Below are 18,422 nucleotides of genomic sequence, written 5' to 3'. Positions count from 1 at the left end.
AGTCGATGTCAACGTAATCTTTTCATTTTAAGGGAAAGGATATAGAAGGTGCTGTGATTTAATATTTGCCAAGGTGGAGAACAGACATCGTTTTGCAAGGTAGCTGCCTTAGATGCGGTTATTATAAGATCTTAAAGCAAGACAGGGCTAGCCTATTCAGCCAGAGGAGATGGAGTGGTTTCTGATAGCAGAAGAGGCTCTGGGGAAACCAGCTGTCCAAGGGTCTCAGAAGTCTAGGAAGACAACTCACATTTAGGAAAATGTCCTCCCATCTTTCCTGACTTTAGAGGAGCTCCAACCCTGTGCTGACACACATGTGGGGACTGCATGATTGCATCTCTGACATAAGGTCAGGCCAGATCTCTTCACCAGATAGATTTCCTTGGAAGCACAAATAAAGTAGGGTACCCATGGTTGCGCATCATTTCGTTCCTGTGAGTCCCATGGTTAAACTGCTTTGCCAGAGACATCAGCCCAAGACGTTATCTCCCAATCTGTGCCCATCCCACAGTCTGCATAATAGCGACAGTAGTTTGCTGCTCTGCCCAGACACCCCCGGCTCCTCCTGTCCCCACTGATGGCAGTGCAGTGAGCCCACTTCAACTCGAATCAGTCCCCAGCTCAGCACTTCGTAAAGACTTTTGGAGCTTCCTTTATCAATCTGTTTTTTCTTTCTGAGGTGAAGGAACTGGGGCCCAACAATTCAGAGTCTCCTGGCCCCCTAAAGAAAAAGGAGAGTTTTCATACTAAAAGAAGGACAGTGGACACTGGATGGACACAGAAACAGCAATGACAGCAAACGAAGCAAACACCTACCACAGTGGAATCCGATCACCTCTAGGTCAGGGTATTGATCAGAATTCTTTCAGTTGTAAGAGACAGAAGCTCAGCCGAAGCCAGTTAAATGTATCAGCTCGTGTGATCGTGAAATCCTCCCCCACCTTAATTTGGGTCCATTTCCATTCATTGTACTTGGCACACAATGAGCCCTTTCCATCTGGGAGCTGGTGACATTTCATTCTGGGAAATTTTCTTGAATTATTTATTGGATAATTCCTTCTCTTTTGATTTTCTCTGTGCTCTTTGTCGAATTCCTAAAACGTAGATGTTGGACCCTAGGAATGGTCCTCTCTCTCATTTTTCCATATTTTGTCTTTTTTTTTAAACCAGAGATGGCCTTAACTTCACTTTCTAAACCCCTGTTGATTTTTAAAATCTGACAGGCTTTTAATGTCCGGAGCTCTTTTTGTACTATAAATGTTCCTTTTGATAGCATTCAGTTCTTGTTTCAGGCATGTCCTATATCTTCTCTTTTTCTCTGAGGACAGTAGCATTTATATTTTTGAAGTTTTCTTCTCTCTGCCTAGCCTCTGATTCCTCAAAATCCTTGCTTCCTGTCAGTCCATTTGATCTCTGTCTTTCACACCGGAGGCTGTCCTTTCATGTCTTGGGGTTCTCAGTACTCTGTTGGAAGCTCTGAGCACTTGGCAGGGGTTTGTTAGCTGTGAGCTTCACTAAATATTGCCGGTTTGGACTCTGGGGCAGGGAGATCAATAATGCCAGTGGCTTTGCCTGTTTCCTCTCAGACCAGTCAGATTCTATGCTGGAGATCTCCCAGTCTCCTCTTGACTGCTGGTTTTCTGAGTGAAGGATGCAAGCAAGAGGGGCCTTGGTTGTGTGTGCATGTGGTCACTTAATCCCTTCTCCAGAGAATCCCAGTCTTCTCTGGGGTGAAGGAGGGGCAGCTGCCTGCTGCACACAATAGGGAAGGGAACCCAGGGATGGAAACCGTTTCTTAAACAGCTTTGTACCAATTCCCCTCTTTAAAACTATCCCCTCATCTCCTTGAAGGCACCTTTCAGAGACACTGGGTCCAGTCCCTTCCAGAGCCTTCTGAAAACTCCGTAAAATAAACTGGACCAGCTCCTAGCTTAGCATTTGCCTTCTGGGGTTTGCCAAGTCAGTTAGCACATGTCCATCTACCTTCCTGGTTCTAAACTTTTGCTGTTGTTGACGACTTCGAATTTTTTTCCATTCTTGTGACTTTATGCCTTAATTAAAAATAAAACAAAAAGGCATTGTTGTTTCAGAGTGTTTCCCAAGGGAGCAAAACTAGACCTTTATGTTCAGTCTGCCCTCTTCACCTGAAGTTCTCATGCTTCTTCTTGCTTTAGGGTCTTTAAAAAAAATACTCTTCCTTCTACCCTCACCCTTCACCTAGTGACAACTGCTCAGCTGTTGACTTTGCTTCAAGCCGATAAGGAGACCTTCCCCGGTCACCCCCACACAGACATACACGCATATCAGACAGGAACCCACTCGTTCTAAGCATCCTTAGTACCAGCACTGCCTAGTCAGCTTATCACAGTTAATATCAAACATTCACATGATTAGCTGTTTGCCTTTCTGCCACCACTGCCCGTCCCGCTACAGGACAGGAGCCCTGGCTATGTCATCCACCCCTGGATCCTTATGGTCCAGCACAGACTCTCACATGCTAAGCACTGGATAAGTATTTATAAAATTAATGAAAAAATGAATTACTGAAAGGAGTCATTAATTCTAGAAATGAAATAGCTTGAAATATTTAAATGCCAGTTCTTCAAAGTTTTTCTCGTAATTATTTCAAAAAATCTTAGGATACAGCACCCCATTATGCCAGTATAATTTAGATATTTTAAAAAATCACTGATAGGAAGTACTTGGAGGTATCAACCCTGTGCTCCGAATTCCAGCAAGTCACGTCCCACCAAACTGTAGGATGTGGCTGACAGGCTAGGTCTCTGAAATTGCAAAAAATTAGGATATATTGGCCCAAAACTCACTATGTAAAGCACATATGCTCATATCATAGAAGCTGGAGGTGCAAGCACCATCTCACATTCCACACAATGTTGAGGTGCCGAAAGTCTTGCACCTTAAGACTACGAAATTCCTAGATACCCCAACCAGAAAAGTCGATATGCTCTGTGAAGAGAGTACTCTGAGCTCTGCAGCGTTCTTTAGTTGTCAGACCAGCTACAGGGCTGAGCTGGAGCTGTTTCTTTAGAGGGATTGCTGGTGATTCAAAGTAATGGTGCATTTCATCATAAGATGTGTAACCCAATACTAAGAGACTCAAAACTACTCCTTTCTAATCTAGCCTGTTTATTGACCCCACTAATTATGATGGTGTTTGTTTTATGGTTTTCCTGGTATATTAGGGTTCTCCAGAGAAACAGAACCAACTGGATGAATAGATATACAAAGAGAGAGATTTATTTTAAGGAATTGGCTAATGTGACTTTGGAGGCTGGACAAGCCCAAAATCTTCAGGGTAGGCCAGCATCTTGGATACCCAGGGAAGTTGGAGTTTGAATTCAAAAGCAGTTTGGTGGCGGAATTCCCTCTACTTCCTGGGAAGTCAGTCTTTTTTTAATTAAGACCTTCAACTGATTGGATGAGGCCCACCCACATTATGACATAATCTGCTTTACCCCAAGTCCACTGATGTAAATGTTAATCTCATATATAAAAATACCTTCGCAGAATATCTGACTAAATATCTGGGGATCATGGCCTAGCCAAATTGATGCATAAAATTAAGCTTCACATGTGGTGATTACTGGAACTATTCATAGAGTTTTCTAAGTTTTGGAGACTAGCTAAAAAAAAAAAAAAAAGTAATGGATTTCAATTAAGACTCTCCCCAAAGACTTGGGAATTGTATCAATAATAGAAGTTGCAAATGTTATGAAAAATATGCTTTAAAACATGTCTGGCCCTGAGGGCATTCTTTCCAGGATGCAGTGAAAGTTTCTGTGCAGGAGAAGGTAGACTTGGAGAGACCATTGATTCTGAGGGTCTTGCATGACTTTGGCTGTGTTGTTTGGTCTAGCCGCCTTCCTCTGAGGTGCTGGTATCCCTGCTGTGTGCCCAAAGGTGAGGAACCAAGCTTCTCTTTCTGTTTTTGTTTTTTTTTTATTGACATATAGTTGATTTATACTGTTGTGTTAGTTTCAGGTGTACAGCAAAGTGATTCACTGATACATATATATATTCTTTTTCAGATTATTTTCCATTATAGGTTATTACAACATATTGAATATAATTCCCTGTGCTATACAGTAGGTCCTTGTTGTTTATCTGTTTTATATATAGTAGTGTGTGTACGTTAATCCCAAACTTCTAATTCATCTCTCCCCCCAAGGCTTCTCTTTAACTACATCACAGTCTGTGTCTTAAGAGCCAGAATGTAGTAGCTTGGATAAAGGTCACCCCAAAATATCAAGTCCTAATCCCTGGAATTTGTAAATGTAACCTTATTTGGAAAAAAAGTCTTTGCAGATGTGATTCAGTCAAGGATCTTATGAGAGGGAGATTATCGTGAATTATCTGGGTGGACCCTAAATGCAATCTCAAGAGTGTTTATAAGATAGAAACAGTGGGAGATTGTGATAGTCCACAGAAGAGAAAGGGATGTGAAGATAAAGGCAGAGATAGGCATGATGTAACCATAGACTAGGATTGCCAGGGCAGCCGCCAGGAGCTGGACGAGGCCAGGAAGGATTCTCCTTGAGAACCCTGGAGAGGCTCAGCCTCAGTAAACTGTGACCCAGGGCAAGGGGCAGACACAGGTCTACAGGGGCCCATGCCAGCCCTGTGCAATTGTCCAGGAGCCACAACAAGGGGCATCCTTCAGCTCAGGCTGTGCAGTCCTCTCCCCAGCTCTACACCTGCCTCCCACATCTTCATTGTGCCTCATATACCATTCAACAATTAATTGAGAAGTGGCAGGGTACCAGACACTGAACCTAGTATGGAGGAGCAGCAGATAAAAGGATCTCAAGGGCCTCACAATAAAGACTCCTTGGGGTATAAATCAGCCCCAGAATCACCTCTGCTGACTGCCTTGCCCCTGACAAGTCAGGTTTCTGAGTAAAACTCAGCCTCTCCCAAGTGGCTCAGCATTGTGGAGTTGAGGAAATGTTCAAGACAGAAGCCAGCCCACTCCCCTGACCTCCCTCCATCCCCTACTCAGCTACCTTGCACAAAGTAAGGACTTCTCTGCCAAGTCCTGTGCTGTAATTCTAGCCCAACTTGGAAATTGGGTTTGTGGGAATTCTACTTAGTCCCTTAGGCCTGCTCAGCCGAGCTGGGAAGGGGTGCATGGCTCCTTAAACGACTTTGGGTGAAACTGGTGTGGTAGTTTCCGCCGTAGTGACATGAATCAGCAGTATCTCTGGGCCCTGAGTCTCACTGTCTGTGAACCATTGATCTTTGCTTATCAAATTTAAAACCCTAATAGACGATCTGAGGTTTTACCCAAACTGCGTCAGCGCATGAATTATGCGGGTGAGGGGAGTTACCTAGGCAGGTATGAACTCAACCACCAGCGGATATTTCTTTTTCTTCTTCTTCTTTTTTTTCCCTTTTCTTTTTTTTTTAATTGGTGTATAGTCAGTTTACAATATTGCATCAATTTCTGGTGTACAGCCTAGCGGTTCAGTCATACATATACATACATATATTCCTTTTCATATTCTTTTCCATCATTGGTTACTATAAGATACTGAATATAGTTCCCTGTGCTCTATAGTAGAAACTTGTTGTTTCTCAGATTTATATGTAGTAGTGTGTGTCTGTTAATCCCAAATTCCCAGTTTTTCCCTTCCCAACCCCTTCCCCCCGGGTAACCATAAGTTTGTTCTCTATGTCTATGAGTCTCTTTCTGTTTTGTAAATAAGTTCATTTATGTCTTTTTTTTTTTTTAGATTCCATCCACATATAAGTGCTATCATATGGTATCTTTCTTTATCTTTCTGGCTTACTTCACTTAGAATGACAATCTCTAGGTCCATCCATGTTGCAGCAAATGGCATTATTGTATTCTTTTTATGGCCAAGTAGTATTCCATAGTGTGTGTGTGTGTGTGTGTGTGTGTGTGTGTGTGTGTGTGTGTGTGTATACACCATCCTATAGCTTTTTAATTCAATCATCTGTCGATGGACATTTAGATTGCTTCCATGTCTTGACTATTGTAAATAGTGAACAGATATTTCAAAGAGAGAAAAATTGTTAGGCAAAAGAGATTAGACTTGGAGGACGTGAAACAAGACTTAGAGGAATACATACCATTCTAAACTGCATCTAAAGAAAGAAGTTGAAGTGTAGTGAAAGGTGTGTCATCTGCTTGTGTGAATGCTTACCTTGCTTCCTGTGTTTCCATGAGGCATTTCCACATCCCTCCAGGAGCAGTAGTAGAAAGAACAGCTCTGGTCCCACCTCCTCATTGGAGGATGATGAGCTCCTTTGATTGGCAGGTGGGGAGAGTTTGTCACTTGTCATCTATTAGACTGCATAAACCAGAGGGATGGGCCCCATCTCTGCTGCCTTCTTGGGATGGCCTGAACCCCGCAGTAAGGGTGCCTGGGGCTTTGTGGTAAGTTGATCAAGTGGGTCTGGTTTTGTCAGGCTCAATTAGGTCCTTGACTCTTGTAATTGAGACAAGAGATTGACTGACCTCTATGCAGGGAACCGAACTTACCCCACTGGCCTGGTCTCAACCAGCAGAAATAAACCATGTGTTCATCACTTCACTATTCTGTTCCTGAAACGCCTGTTCTCGTCACTGTAAAGAAGAAATCTCCTGCATTTCTACACATTAAAAATGAAATCTCAGAAAGAGACAGTAAAAACAAAAAAATCCCATTTAAAATTGTATATTTTTAAAAAACCCACCTAGGAATAAACTTAACTAAGGAGATAAAAGACCTATACTCTGAAAACTATAAAACATTGATGAAGGAAATTGAAGATGGCTCAAAGAAAGAAAGATATCTCATGTTCTTGAATTGGAAGAACCAGCCCCCTTCCTCCTGAACCCCAGGCAACCACTGGATCATTTACTGTCTCTATAGTTTTGCCTTTTCCAAAATATCCTATAGTTGGAATCATATAGCATGTAGCCTTTTCAGACAGGCTTCTTTCATTTAGCAATATACACTTAAGGTGTCTTCTTGTGGCTTGATAGCTGGTTTTTTAAAATCAGGGAATAACATGCCATTGTATACATGACCTTGGTTTGTTTATCCATTCATCTATTGAAGGACATCTTGATCAGTTCCAGGTTTTGGCCTTTATAAATAAGCTGTTATAAATATTTATGCTCCGGTCTGTATGTGGCTATGTTTTCAATTCATTTGGGTAAATACTCAGGAGTGTGATTACTGGATTATATGGTAAGCCTATTCTAGCTTTATAAGATACTACCAAACTGTCTTCCAAAGTGGTTGTACCCATTTGCATTCCCACCAGCAATAAATGAGAGTTCCTTTTACTCTACCTCCTCTCCAGCATTGGGTATTTTGATTTTAGCCATTCTAACAAGTGTGTAGTGGTAACTCACTGTTGGTTTAATTTACCATTCCCTAAGGAGAGAATGTGTTGAGTGTGCTTTTCATATGCTAATTTGCCATCTGTGTGTTTTCTGGTGTGATCAATTATTTTGCTTTTAATTTTAATTTTTTTGTGTTTTTTTGTGCATGTGTTTTCACTATACATGATTTTTAAAGCATTTTTAAAATTGAAGTGTAGTTGTACAATATTGTGTAAGTCACAGGTGTACAATATGGTGACTCACAAATTTTAAAGGTCATACTCCATTACAATGATTATAAAATATTGGCTGTATTCCCCATGTTGTACATTATATCCTTGTAGCTTATTTTATACCAAATAGTTCGCACCTCTTAATTCGCTACCCCTCTCTTGCTCTGCACCTTTTCCCTCTTCCACTAGTGTGCTGTTTAGATGAGATCTTTTTTTTTTAACTTTTAAAATCACTTTCAGGTGCAGTAGTAGACCAACCCCCATTCTGTCACTCACCACAGGCAGATAAGATACCTACAGAGGATCTGTTCTCCACTGAGCTGTGCACACACGACAGTGCAGACTCTGAGAGAAAGGAATGAGCAACACTGAAAACCTCCAGAAGGAAGGCTCTCATTAAGGTATGTATTCATAAACATCCTTGGGGAAGAAGGACATAAGAAGCAGGGACACTTTTATGTCCTAAGAGGAGAGGCAAAGGGAAAGCCAATATTTCAGAAGTCTGGCACAAGAGGTGACTTTTTTCCTTTGCATACCCCCAGAGTCTGCAAACCCTGCATATGTCTTAGTGGCTGCCCCTGGCTCTGGCAGAGAAAAGCAAGCCATGCCATTCTCTCTGGTGGATGCTAGGAGGGTGTCAAAGCTCCTCCAAGAGTGGGAAGATAGATCAGAAAAGATCTCTCCCGTCACCAGGCGTCTGGGGGGAATCTGTCTCTGTGCTTCTCGGAGATCACGGGAAGACACTTGGCTATTCTCAAGAAACAAAGCTGGCAAGCACATGTTTAGCCCTGACTAGATGCTAACTTAAATGATCCCAGGCATGTGCCAACAAAGCCTGAAAAGCATTTTTAAGTCCCTTTTTATAGGAGGAGAGCCTGAAACTCAGTTTGAAAACCCAGCCCAGGTTTACTCTGCTATAAAGTAATCTAGAAGTTAAGTGGTCTAGATTCCAAAAGATTGGAGCTTTTTTCTTTGTGGTTTTTTTTTTTTTTTCCCATCCCCAAACAAATATAGAAAAGAACAAGGATTTGGAGTAACAGGTGTGTTTGTCATGTACTAGCTCTGTTGCCTCATTTTCTGTGTAATTTTAGGCACTGGACAGAAGCTGAGATTCAGGTATAATTGCAACTCCAGAAATAGGAAATATTACTGCCTGCTTCACAGGGATTCAAGAGGAATAAATGAGGTGATGCGTCTAAAATTCCTGGTCTACTTGTAATAAATGGGAGCGATTGTTGATACTGTCCACAGGTTGTAATGATAAAAGAGGACAGGGGACGTGTGGATCGGGGGTCTGTAAGAAGGATTTGGGGAAGAGAATGAGTTGAAGACCTCTGCTTATTCCAGGATATTAGGAGAGCAGGGCAGAAGAAAGTTGAGCTGAAACTTGTTTTAAAAAATAACTGTAAAAGACAAGTAGGAAGGAAGATGTAGGAGGGGAGACTTGTTTTGAAAATGCTGGCCACAAAAAGAAAAAAAAAGGCCCACCTCCGTACTTCAGAAACTGGTTTTAAAAACCTACTTTAAGTACATACTTAAATGAAATTGATATATTTGAAAAGGGCTAACTTGGTGGAGGGGTATAGCTCAGTGGTAGAGTGCACGCTTAGTATGCAGGAGGTACTGGGTTCAATCCCCAGTGCCTCCATTAAATAAATAAATTAAATTAATGAATAAAAAATGGCTAACTTGCTTGGCATTTTAAATTATAGAATGGTGGCATAGTGGATAGAGATGTCTGAACATTCAACAGTCCAGTGCCTTGGAAAAATAAGATGTCTAGACTGAAATTGCCTTGACTATGTGTTTATCAGTTTGAGGCAAGTGATCCTGTTTTAAATGTTGAGTCTTCCTTTCCATAAATATAATATATATTCATTTTAGTTGTGTCTTCCTTTATGTCCTTTAACAAAGTTTTTATAATATTTTGCATAATTGAACTGCTGTTTTTATCGGGCTTATTCTTAGGAATTTAGTAATTTTTGTTGCTTGTATGAAATGGAACCATGCTTTCTGTTGCGTGTTTAAATTAGGTATTTATGGAGCTTATGATAGCAGTTAAAGGCCTGAACTCAACTTTTTAGTATCATGTGACTCTATTTCTGAAGCAGCAGGCTGGGAGAACAAAAGCAAGATATAAAATGAGAGATGTGATATTAGGCCATTTATGTAAGTTAAAAGCGAACACAAAACAGTATTATATATTGTTTCTGGAGACACGTAAATGTGCAGAGGTAAAGGGGGAAACCATTTGGAATGATACTTACCAAGTGGGTTGTAATTGCTAAACTACAGAATTCCCTGGGGTGTGGGGATAAATTGTGTTGTCAAGGGAACTTCCGCTTTATCTCTATTGCAGAAGGAAGGAAGGAGGGAGGGAGGGAGGAAGAGTGGAAGGAATGGGAAAGAAAATGAACCAAAAGCAAACGTGTCAATATGGTAGCAGTTGCTAATTCTGGGAGGTGGAACTATAGGTGTTTAAGTTTTCTTTGCAAATTTTGGCTTTTCTTATCCAACCCAACCACTCGGTGTTAGCCTGAGCAGTTTTTAACTTAAAAAAAAAAGCTAATAGACTTTATTTATTTATTTTTTAATGTCTGTATTCTCATGTTGAATCATTAAAATGCCCATGAGTTTACCAAAAAGAAAGTGTTCACAGCAGTTTGCCACTTAACAAAGTTATTACCACCGAAGAATTTGATTATCCTGTACAATTTTATCTCAGTGTATAATTTCATGTTGACCGAAGGGTATATTATTGGTCGTCAACTTGAACTGAAGGAGTATTAGTATTCTCAAATTCTACTTTCAAGCTAACAACTGATTCCAGATAAAATCATGAATAAGGGCAAGGAAAAAAATTAAATTCATATTTCTAGGTAGTTACACAGCATACTGACCAGGTCAATATAGTATAAAAAGAAGGCCTATCTAATAGCACAATGAGATGTTAAAAACTGTGTCTAAAATAGATAAGCAACAAGAATATACTGTATAGCACAGGAAACTACAGCCGTCATCTTGTATTAACTTACAGTGGAGTATAATCCACAAAAAATGCTGAATCATTTATCTGTACAACTGAAAATAATATAATATTGTAAATAACTATACTTCAATAAAAAAAGAACAGTATTCAATAAGTATTTTTAAAAATTAAAAAAAATAGTGCCTAAATTTCTCATAAACATGATTGTACAATCACACCAGGGGGCGCTCTTAACAATGAAATGATGAATGACTTCTTTTTAATTTGAAATATAGTCCGTTTACAATGTTGTGCCAATTTCTGGTGTACAGCAGAATGCTTCAGTCATACATGAACATACATATATTTGTTTTCATATTCCTTTTCACCATAAGTTACTACAAGATATTGAATACAGTTCCCTGTGCTATACAGTATAAACTTGTCTATTTTATATATAGTAGTCAGTATCTGCAAATCTCAAACTCCCAATTTATCCCTTCCCACCTGCTTCCCCCCAGTAACCACAAGTTTGTTTTCTATGTCTGTGAATCTGTTTCTGTTTTGTAAATAAGTTCATTTGGGTCAATTTTTTTTAGATTCCACATATAAGTGCTATCATATGGTATTTTTTTTTTCTCTTTCTAACTTACTTCACTTAGAATGACAATCTCCAGGTCTATCCATGTTGCTGAATATGGCATTATTGTATTCCTTTTTATGGCTGAGTAGTATTCCATTGTATAAATATACCACAGCTTCTTTATCCAGTCATGTGTTGATGTACATTTAGGTTGCTTCATGTCTAGGCTATTGTACATAGTGCTGCTGTGAACACTGGGATGCATGTATCTTTTAGAATTAGAGTTCCCTCCAGATATATGCCCAGGAATGGGATTCCTGGATCATATGGTAAGTCTATTTTTACTTTTTTGAGGATTCTCCATATCGTTTTCCATAACAGCTGCACCAAACTACATCTCTGCCAACAGTGTAGGAGGGTTCCCTTTTCTCCACAGCCTGTCCAGCATTTATTGTTTGTGGACTTTGTAATGGTGGCCATTCTGACTGGTATGAGGGGATACCTCATTGTAGTTTTGATTTGCATTTCTCTGATAATTAGCGATGTTGAGCATTTTTTCATGTGCCTTATTGGCCATTTGTATATCTTCATTGGAGAATTGCTTTTTTAGGTCTTCTGCCCATTTTTGGATGGGGTTGTTTTTTTCTGATTAAGCTGTATGAGCTGTTTATATAATCTGGAAATTAAGCCTTTGTCAGTCTCATCTTTTGCAAATATTTTCTTCCATTCTTTAGGTTGTCTTTTTGTTTTGCTTATGGTTTCATTTGCTGTGCAAAAGCTTATAAGTTTAATTAGGTCCTATTTGTTAATTTTTGCTTTTATTTCTATTGCCTGGGTAGACTGCCATAGGAGAACATGGCTGAGATTTATGTCAGAGAATGTTTTGCCTATATTTTCTTCTGAGAGGTTTATCGTGTCTTGTCTTATGTTTAAGTCTTTAAGCCTTTTTGAGTTTATTTTTGTGTATTGTGTGGGGGAGTATTCTGACTTCATTGATTTACATATAGCTGTCCAGTTTTCCCAACACCATTTGCTGAAGAGGCTGTCTTTACTCCATTGTATGTTCTTGCCTTCTTTGTCAAAGATAAATTGACCGAAAATTTACGGGTTTATTTCTGGGCTCTCTATTCTATTCTCTTGATCCATATTAGACTTTACTTTTTAGAGAAGCATTAGAGTCACAGAAAATTTGGGTAGAAAAGTCACAGAGGTCCCATATAGCCTGTATCAGCCTGTGTGGGCTGTCATAACAAAATGCCACAGGCTAGGTGGCTTAAATGACAGAAATTTATTTTCTCCCTGTTTCGGAGGCTAGAAGTCCAAGAGCAAGGTGCTGATAAATTGGATTCCTGGTGAGACCCTTGGGCCACCTTCTTATTTTGTCCTCTTCCTACAAGGACACCAGTCTGATTGGATGAGGGCCCCACCCAATGATCTCATTTAACCGAAATTACCTCCTTAATGGCCCGTCTCCAAATATAGTGACATTGAGGGTTTCTTGGTCAATTTGGGTTCCTATAACAGAATACCATGGACTGGGTGACTGATACACAACAAAAATTTATTTCTCACTGTTCTGCAGACTGGGAGGTCCAAGATCACGGTGCCAGCACAGTCAGGCTCTGGTGCGAGCCCACTTTCAGGTTGCAAACTGCTGACTTCTCACTGTATCCTCACAAACGTTAAAACACAGAGAGGAAGCAAGCTCTCTTGTGATTCTCACGAGGGCACTCACCCCATTCATGAGAGCCCCATCCTCATGACCTCATCTAATCTAGTCAGTTCTCACCTCCTAATACCATCACAGTGGGCAGGGGTAGGGTCTCAATAGACAAATTTTAGGACACAAACATTTAGTCCATAACAGGGGTTTGGAGTGGGGGACCCAATTCAGTTCATATTTATTTATTTATTTAAATATATATATATATTTTTTAAATGGTGGTACTAAGGATTGAACCCAGGACCTCATGCATGCTTAGCATGCTCTCTACCACTAAGCTGTTTCTCTCCCCCTCAGTCCATATTTTTAAATAAAAATATTTTGAAGAAATGAATCTCTCTTAGGTACCTTTGTGACCAGACCCTTCTGCTTGGATGGATTCTACACTGGAGCCCAATGTGACAACAGTAACTGACTACTACTATCCTGATATCATCTCAAGCCCCTGCGATGGGGAACTTACCCAGAGAGACAGCAAGTTGCTTCTGGCCATCTTCTACTGTCTCCTGTTTGTATTCGGTCTTCTGGGAAACAGCCTGGTCATCCTGGTCCTTGTCGCCTGCAAGAAGCTAAGGAGCATCACGGATGTGTACCTCTTGAACCTGGCCCTGTCCGACTTGCTTTTTGTCTTCTCCTTCCCGTTTCAGACGCACTATCAGCTAGACCAGTGGGTGTTTGGGACTGTGATGTGCAAGGCGGTCTCTGGCTTTTATTACATTGGCTTCTTCAGTAGCATGTTCTTCATCACCCTCATGAGTGTGGACAGGTACCTGGCTGTGGTCCACGCCGTACACGCCATAAAGGTGAGGACAGCCAGGATAGGCACAGCCCTGAGTCTGGCAGTGTGGCTGACTGCTCTCTTGGCTACCAGCCCACTCCTAGTATTTTACCAAGTGGCCTCTGAAGATGGCACTCTACAGTGTTACTCCTTTTATGATCAACAGACTTTGAAGTGGAAGCTCTTCATCCACTTTGAAATGAACATCTTAGGCCTGTTGATCCCGTTCACCATCCTTCTGTTCTGCTATATTAGCATCCTGTACCAGCTGAAGAGGTGTCAGAACCATCACAAGACCAAGGCCGTCAAGCTCGTGCTCATCGTGGTGGTGGCCTCTTTGCTCTTCTGGGTCCCCTTCAATGCGGTCCTCTTCCTTTCTTCCCTGCACAGCATGCGCATCTTGGATGGATGTGTCATGAGCCAGCGGCTGGTTTATGCCACCCATGTCACAGAAACCATTTCCTTCACCCACTGCTGTGTCAACCCTATTATCTATGCTTTCATGGGTGAGAAGTTCAAGAAACACCTCTCAGAAATCTTTCAGAAAATTCGCAGCCACATCTTCATCTACACAGGGAGAAAAATCTCTGGGGAGGCCTGGGAGAGGTCATCTTCCTGCCAGTACTTCTCCCGTTCCTCCAGTGTGGACTACATTTTGTGAGGACGATGCGTTAAAGCAGACCACTGCCTCTGTCACCAGACCTCCTCCGGGAGACAAAAATGATTCACATTGGAGTCTGAGGCTACATGAATGATACTCTTAGAAAATCGGTTATAGACATGTTGACTGAAATAAATGCGCAGCCTACAAGTTAAAAGTTATGTTTTATTTGGCGGTAGGACTCCAGCCAGGACAACAGCCTCTCAGATCGCTCTGAGGGACTGCTTGAAGAGGTAGGGGAGGAGCTAGGATATATAGGAGCTTTACAACAAAGACCAGGTAGTTCGAACAATAAAAGATTACTTGTTATCTAAAGAAAACCAGGCATCTCAAGTTAAAGAATTTAGTACTTTTCTATATATGGGAGGAAGCAAACATTTGGGCTCATTGAATTCATTCCTTTGACAAGCATCTAGCTATCTAGGGCCATTATCTTGTCCTTTATTTTTCTGAGTCCGCTCAGAATGCACCATTGTGAGTGGCTGCAGAGGCCGGGCTGCAGGCTTGTCTTCCCTGGGAGGGTGGCGGCAGCCGCTGATGACTTGGTTACAGCATTCTTTGTTTACTGATATGGTTTACAGTATTTTTTGTGTCACAGATACAAGACCTATTACATGATGTTAAATGAATACTTACTCTTGCAAGTTAATCTTCTCAACTCTCAAAGACTTTTACTATTTTCTGAAAAGAATGTATATATTTCACTATCCATTGTAACCTTAACTATGGGGATTTTTTTCCCCTTAGTTCTTGGTGTCTTTATCACATACCAGTTTAAGTTTTATCAGATGTTTTTTCCTTATCTACTGAGGTGATCATGAAGTTTTCCTCCATTTTTCTGTTAATTTGGTGAACTCCATTGTTTGGTTTTCTTATTTTAAATCAACCCGTATTTTCCTCGTGGTCATGATCATTTTAATAAATAATTGAATTCTCTTAAAATTTTCATATCTGTGTTCATGAGAGATATTGTCCTGTAATTTTCCTTTCTTATAATGTCCTGGCCAGGTTTGGTCTCCAAAAATATGTTGGGAAGTACCCCTTTTTCTACTACTTTTTATACTAATCTCTGAAAGAGTTTGTATAAAATATTGGGTATTATTTCTTCCTCAAATGCTTGATAAAATTCATTATCAATTCATTATAATTCATCTGGGTTTCTCTACAGGAAGATTTCAAATTATTTATTCAATTTCTTTCACAGAAATTACTCAGAGTTTTTTACTTTTGCTTGTCTCTGTTTTGGAAAGTTGTGATTTTTAAGGATTTTCCCATTTTATCTAAATTGTCACACGTATTAGAATAAAGTTGTTCCTAATATCTTTTTATAGTCTTTTATTTCCTATTCTTTTTCCATTATAGTTTATTACAAGATATTGAATATATTTCCTTGTGCTAATCTGCTACTTTATAGTCTTTTTTATATCATAAGGCTCTGAAGTAATGTCTCTTTTCATACTTGATATTGGTAATTTGTATTTTCTCTTTTTTTTCCTTGATCAGTCTTACGGGGTTCATCAGTTTTACTAATCTTTTCAAACAACAAGCTTTTGGCTTTATTGATTCTCTGCTTATGTCTTTTCATTGATTTCTGCCCTGATCTTTATCTTACCTGCTTTCTTTGGGTTTAATTTACTGTTTTATTCTAGCTTCTTAAAAATGGAATCTTAGATTCTTGATTGACAACCTTTGTCCATTCCTGAAACATGTCTTTAAAGCTTCAAAACTCCCTCTCAGCACTGCTCTGACTGCATCCCGTACATTTTGATGTAACACATTTTCATTAGTTTTCAATTAAATTATTTTCTATTGTGAACTCTTCTTTGAATCAGGAGTTGTTTTAGAAATTAATTAAAATTTTCCAAACATTTGGGGATTTCTAGTTATCTTTATCTTTTAATTTCTAGTTTGCCTCCACTGTTCTCAGAGAACACACATATGTGTTCAGTTTTTGAAATGTATTGAGAATTGTTTTATGACCCAGCATGTGGTTTATGATGGTAGATGTACCATATATACTTGAAAAGAATGCATATATTGTACAGTTGTTGGCTGTAGATGGTTAATCAGATTGTTCGAGTCTTCCATATTCTTGCTGATTTTTTCTGTTTGCTTATTCCGAGTGACTCAGAGAGGTATATTAAAATCTCTAATTGTAACTGATTTTGTCTATTTTTCATTTTAATTCTGTTAATTTTTGCTATCTGTATCCTAAAGCTGTGTAATTAGGTGCATACAAATATAGGATTGTATGCCTTTCTATTGAATTGACTCTTTTGTCAATATGAAATGTCTTTTTTCCTCCAGTAATACTTCTTGTCTTCTGGTCTGCTATGACTGGCATTACACAGCCACATCAGCTTTCTCTTGATTGATGTCTGTGTTTCTCTATCTTCTTTTACTTTAAACCAAGTATCTTCCTATATTTAAAGTTTCTCTCTTGTAAAATTTAATTGAGGCTTTTTTTTCTTTTTGCACAGAAAGTTTTATTACCATGAAGATAAATAGTATGTATAAATTCTAAAAATTATTTTTAAATGAAATATTCTGTTGGATTCCATTACATAGCATGCAAAAGATTGATGTCACGTTTCAGAACATTTTTTTCTTTCCTTTGACAATTTAACAGCACAGCTTCAATTCAGATGATACATTCTGCAGAACTGACACACGCTATACTAACCGTGTAGAAGAAATATGCCTGGAGGGCAATCTAATCATCTCTGGAAAGCTTCCAACACTTTTATCTTGAAATGTTTAAATATGTGCTTACGATATTGACACCACTCCTCAAAAAAGTGTAAGCTTCCAAAAAACATGAAGCTTTCTTCTGCTCTAGCCACAAATTCTGATACTTCATTCTGAATATTCTGTGAGCTCCATATTATGTTGAGGTTGCTATTAAGAAAAGACAAGCTCTCCTCATTCTGAATGTCCAGAATCTAAAATTCCAGCTGAAATGTAGCCAGGTGGCAATTTCCTGATAATTTGTAGAGTTCTTTGTAGAACTTTCATTGAAATCTCTTCTGTCATCTCAGTGCTTAAGGTCTCTATTTTCTTGGAGTAATTTCTTATATTGATGCCAGTAAGTGTATTTAGAAATGAAGTTCTGATTCCTGGGGTGGGTAGAGTGCATGCTTGGCATCCACAAGGCCCTGGGTTCAATCCCCAGTGCCTCTGTTAAGGGGAAAATAATAATAACAATAAATAAAACCATCAAAAAAAGGGGAACTTCTATTAAAAAAAAAAAAGAAGACTCTGATTCTTAATGTCCAAGCTGATTTCTCAGATCTTTTGAAGATTCCCATCCTTCAGAATCTGATTGGTGTATTTCTTGAAACAATTTTCAGGCTCTGGAGGTCTCTTCCCAGGGCGCCGGCAGCTCCTTGCACACCTGGCTCACGGCTGCCACCTCAGCTTCCAAGGTGCAGCCCTTGGGCATTCATGCGGCAGCACTGACTGGTACCTGGCCCCCCTGGGGTCACCTGTCACTTCTCGACAGCCATGTGTGCCTCACCCAATACAAGGAGCCTGCACAGCTTCTAGCCAGTGCAGATCTCCTGAGCTTGGCAGGTAGATGGAAGAGAGATGGACACTCTGCACCCCACTACGTAGAACCCCATGTCCACAATATCACAATTATGTCCCTGTGCGCATTGCCGTAGGTGTCTGTAAGCAGCCCCTGCACTGTAGGGAGGTGGTTCATTCACTCATGCTGTTCCAGCCATTCTGGCCTCCCTTGAATCCTAGGAGATTGGTCTCCACAATTTATGCAAATGATTCTTCTCAATTTGTGTGTGTATATGGTCTTTTTTCCCCCTGAATTCTAGTTACCTGAGTGTTAGTAGTTTTACTTTTCTTATCCATATCTTGTAGCTTTATTTTATATTTTCTGGGTTGTTTTTTATTTTATTTATTTATTTATTGATTTATTTTTTTATGAAAGAGCTCTTCAATGTGCTTTTCCAATTTTCTAACTCAAGTTTCAGCCATCTATATTTTTTCACACTGGCACAGTGATGCCCTCAATACTTGCTGGGTTGAAATAAGGAGGTCAGGAGGGGTGTGGGGAAGGGAGCAGAGGAACACTCAACATTTTTAGGCACCTGTTTATTCTAA

The 18,422-nt window shown here is 39.8% G+C and overlaps 1 protein-coding gene across 10 annotated transcripts in view; it reads left to right on the top strand.

Annotated features, from left to right (window-relative positions):
• CCR8 (C-C motif chemokine receptor 8) overlaps positions 1–15,251 on the top strand; it is a 98,264-nt gene extending 83,013 nt beyond the window's left edge. For 5 of the 10 annotated variants that reach the window (XM_074345216.1, XM_074345210.1, XM_010945862.3 and 2 more), the window contains 3 exons: positions 680–3,921; positions 7,872–7,991; positions 13,209–15,251. In XM_074345216.1, the coding sequence (XP_074201317.1) occupies positions 13,239–14,303 (1,065 nt within the window). In that variant the 5' untranslated portion in view covers positions 680–3,921; positions 7,872–7,991; positions 13,209–13,238 and the 3' untranslated portion in view covers positions 14,304–15,251. Of the gene's footprint in view, positions 1–679; positions 3,922–7,830; positions 7,992–8,681; positions 8,777–13,208 lie in introns of all 10 variants that reach the window. The other 5 variants (XM_074345212.1, XM_074345214.1, XM_074345211.1 and 2 more) reach the window with 5 other exon arrangements.
• The last annotated feature ends 3,171 nt before the right edge of the window (positions 15,252–18,422 follow it).

Source organism: Camelus bactrianus, chromosome 17 (assembly GCF_048773025.1).
Source record: "Camelus bactrianus isolate YW-2024 breed Bactrian camel chromosome 17, ASM4877302v1, whole genome shotgun sequence".
NCBI lineage: Eukaryota > Metazoa > Chordata > Mammalia > Artiodactyla > Camelidae > Camelus > Camelus bactrianus.
The sequence above is the reverse complement of the archived record's forward strand: the minus strand, read 5'-3'. Positions and strand labels throughout refer to the sequence as shown.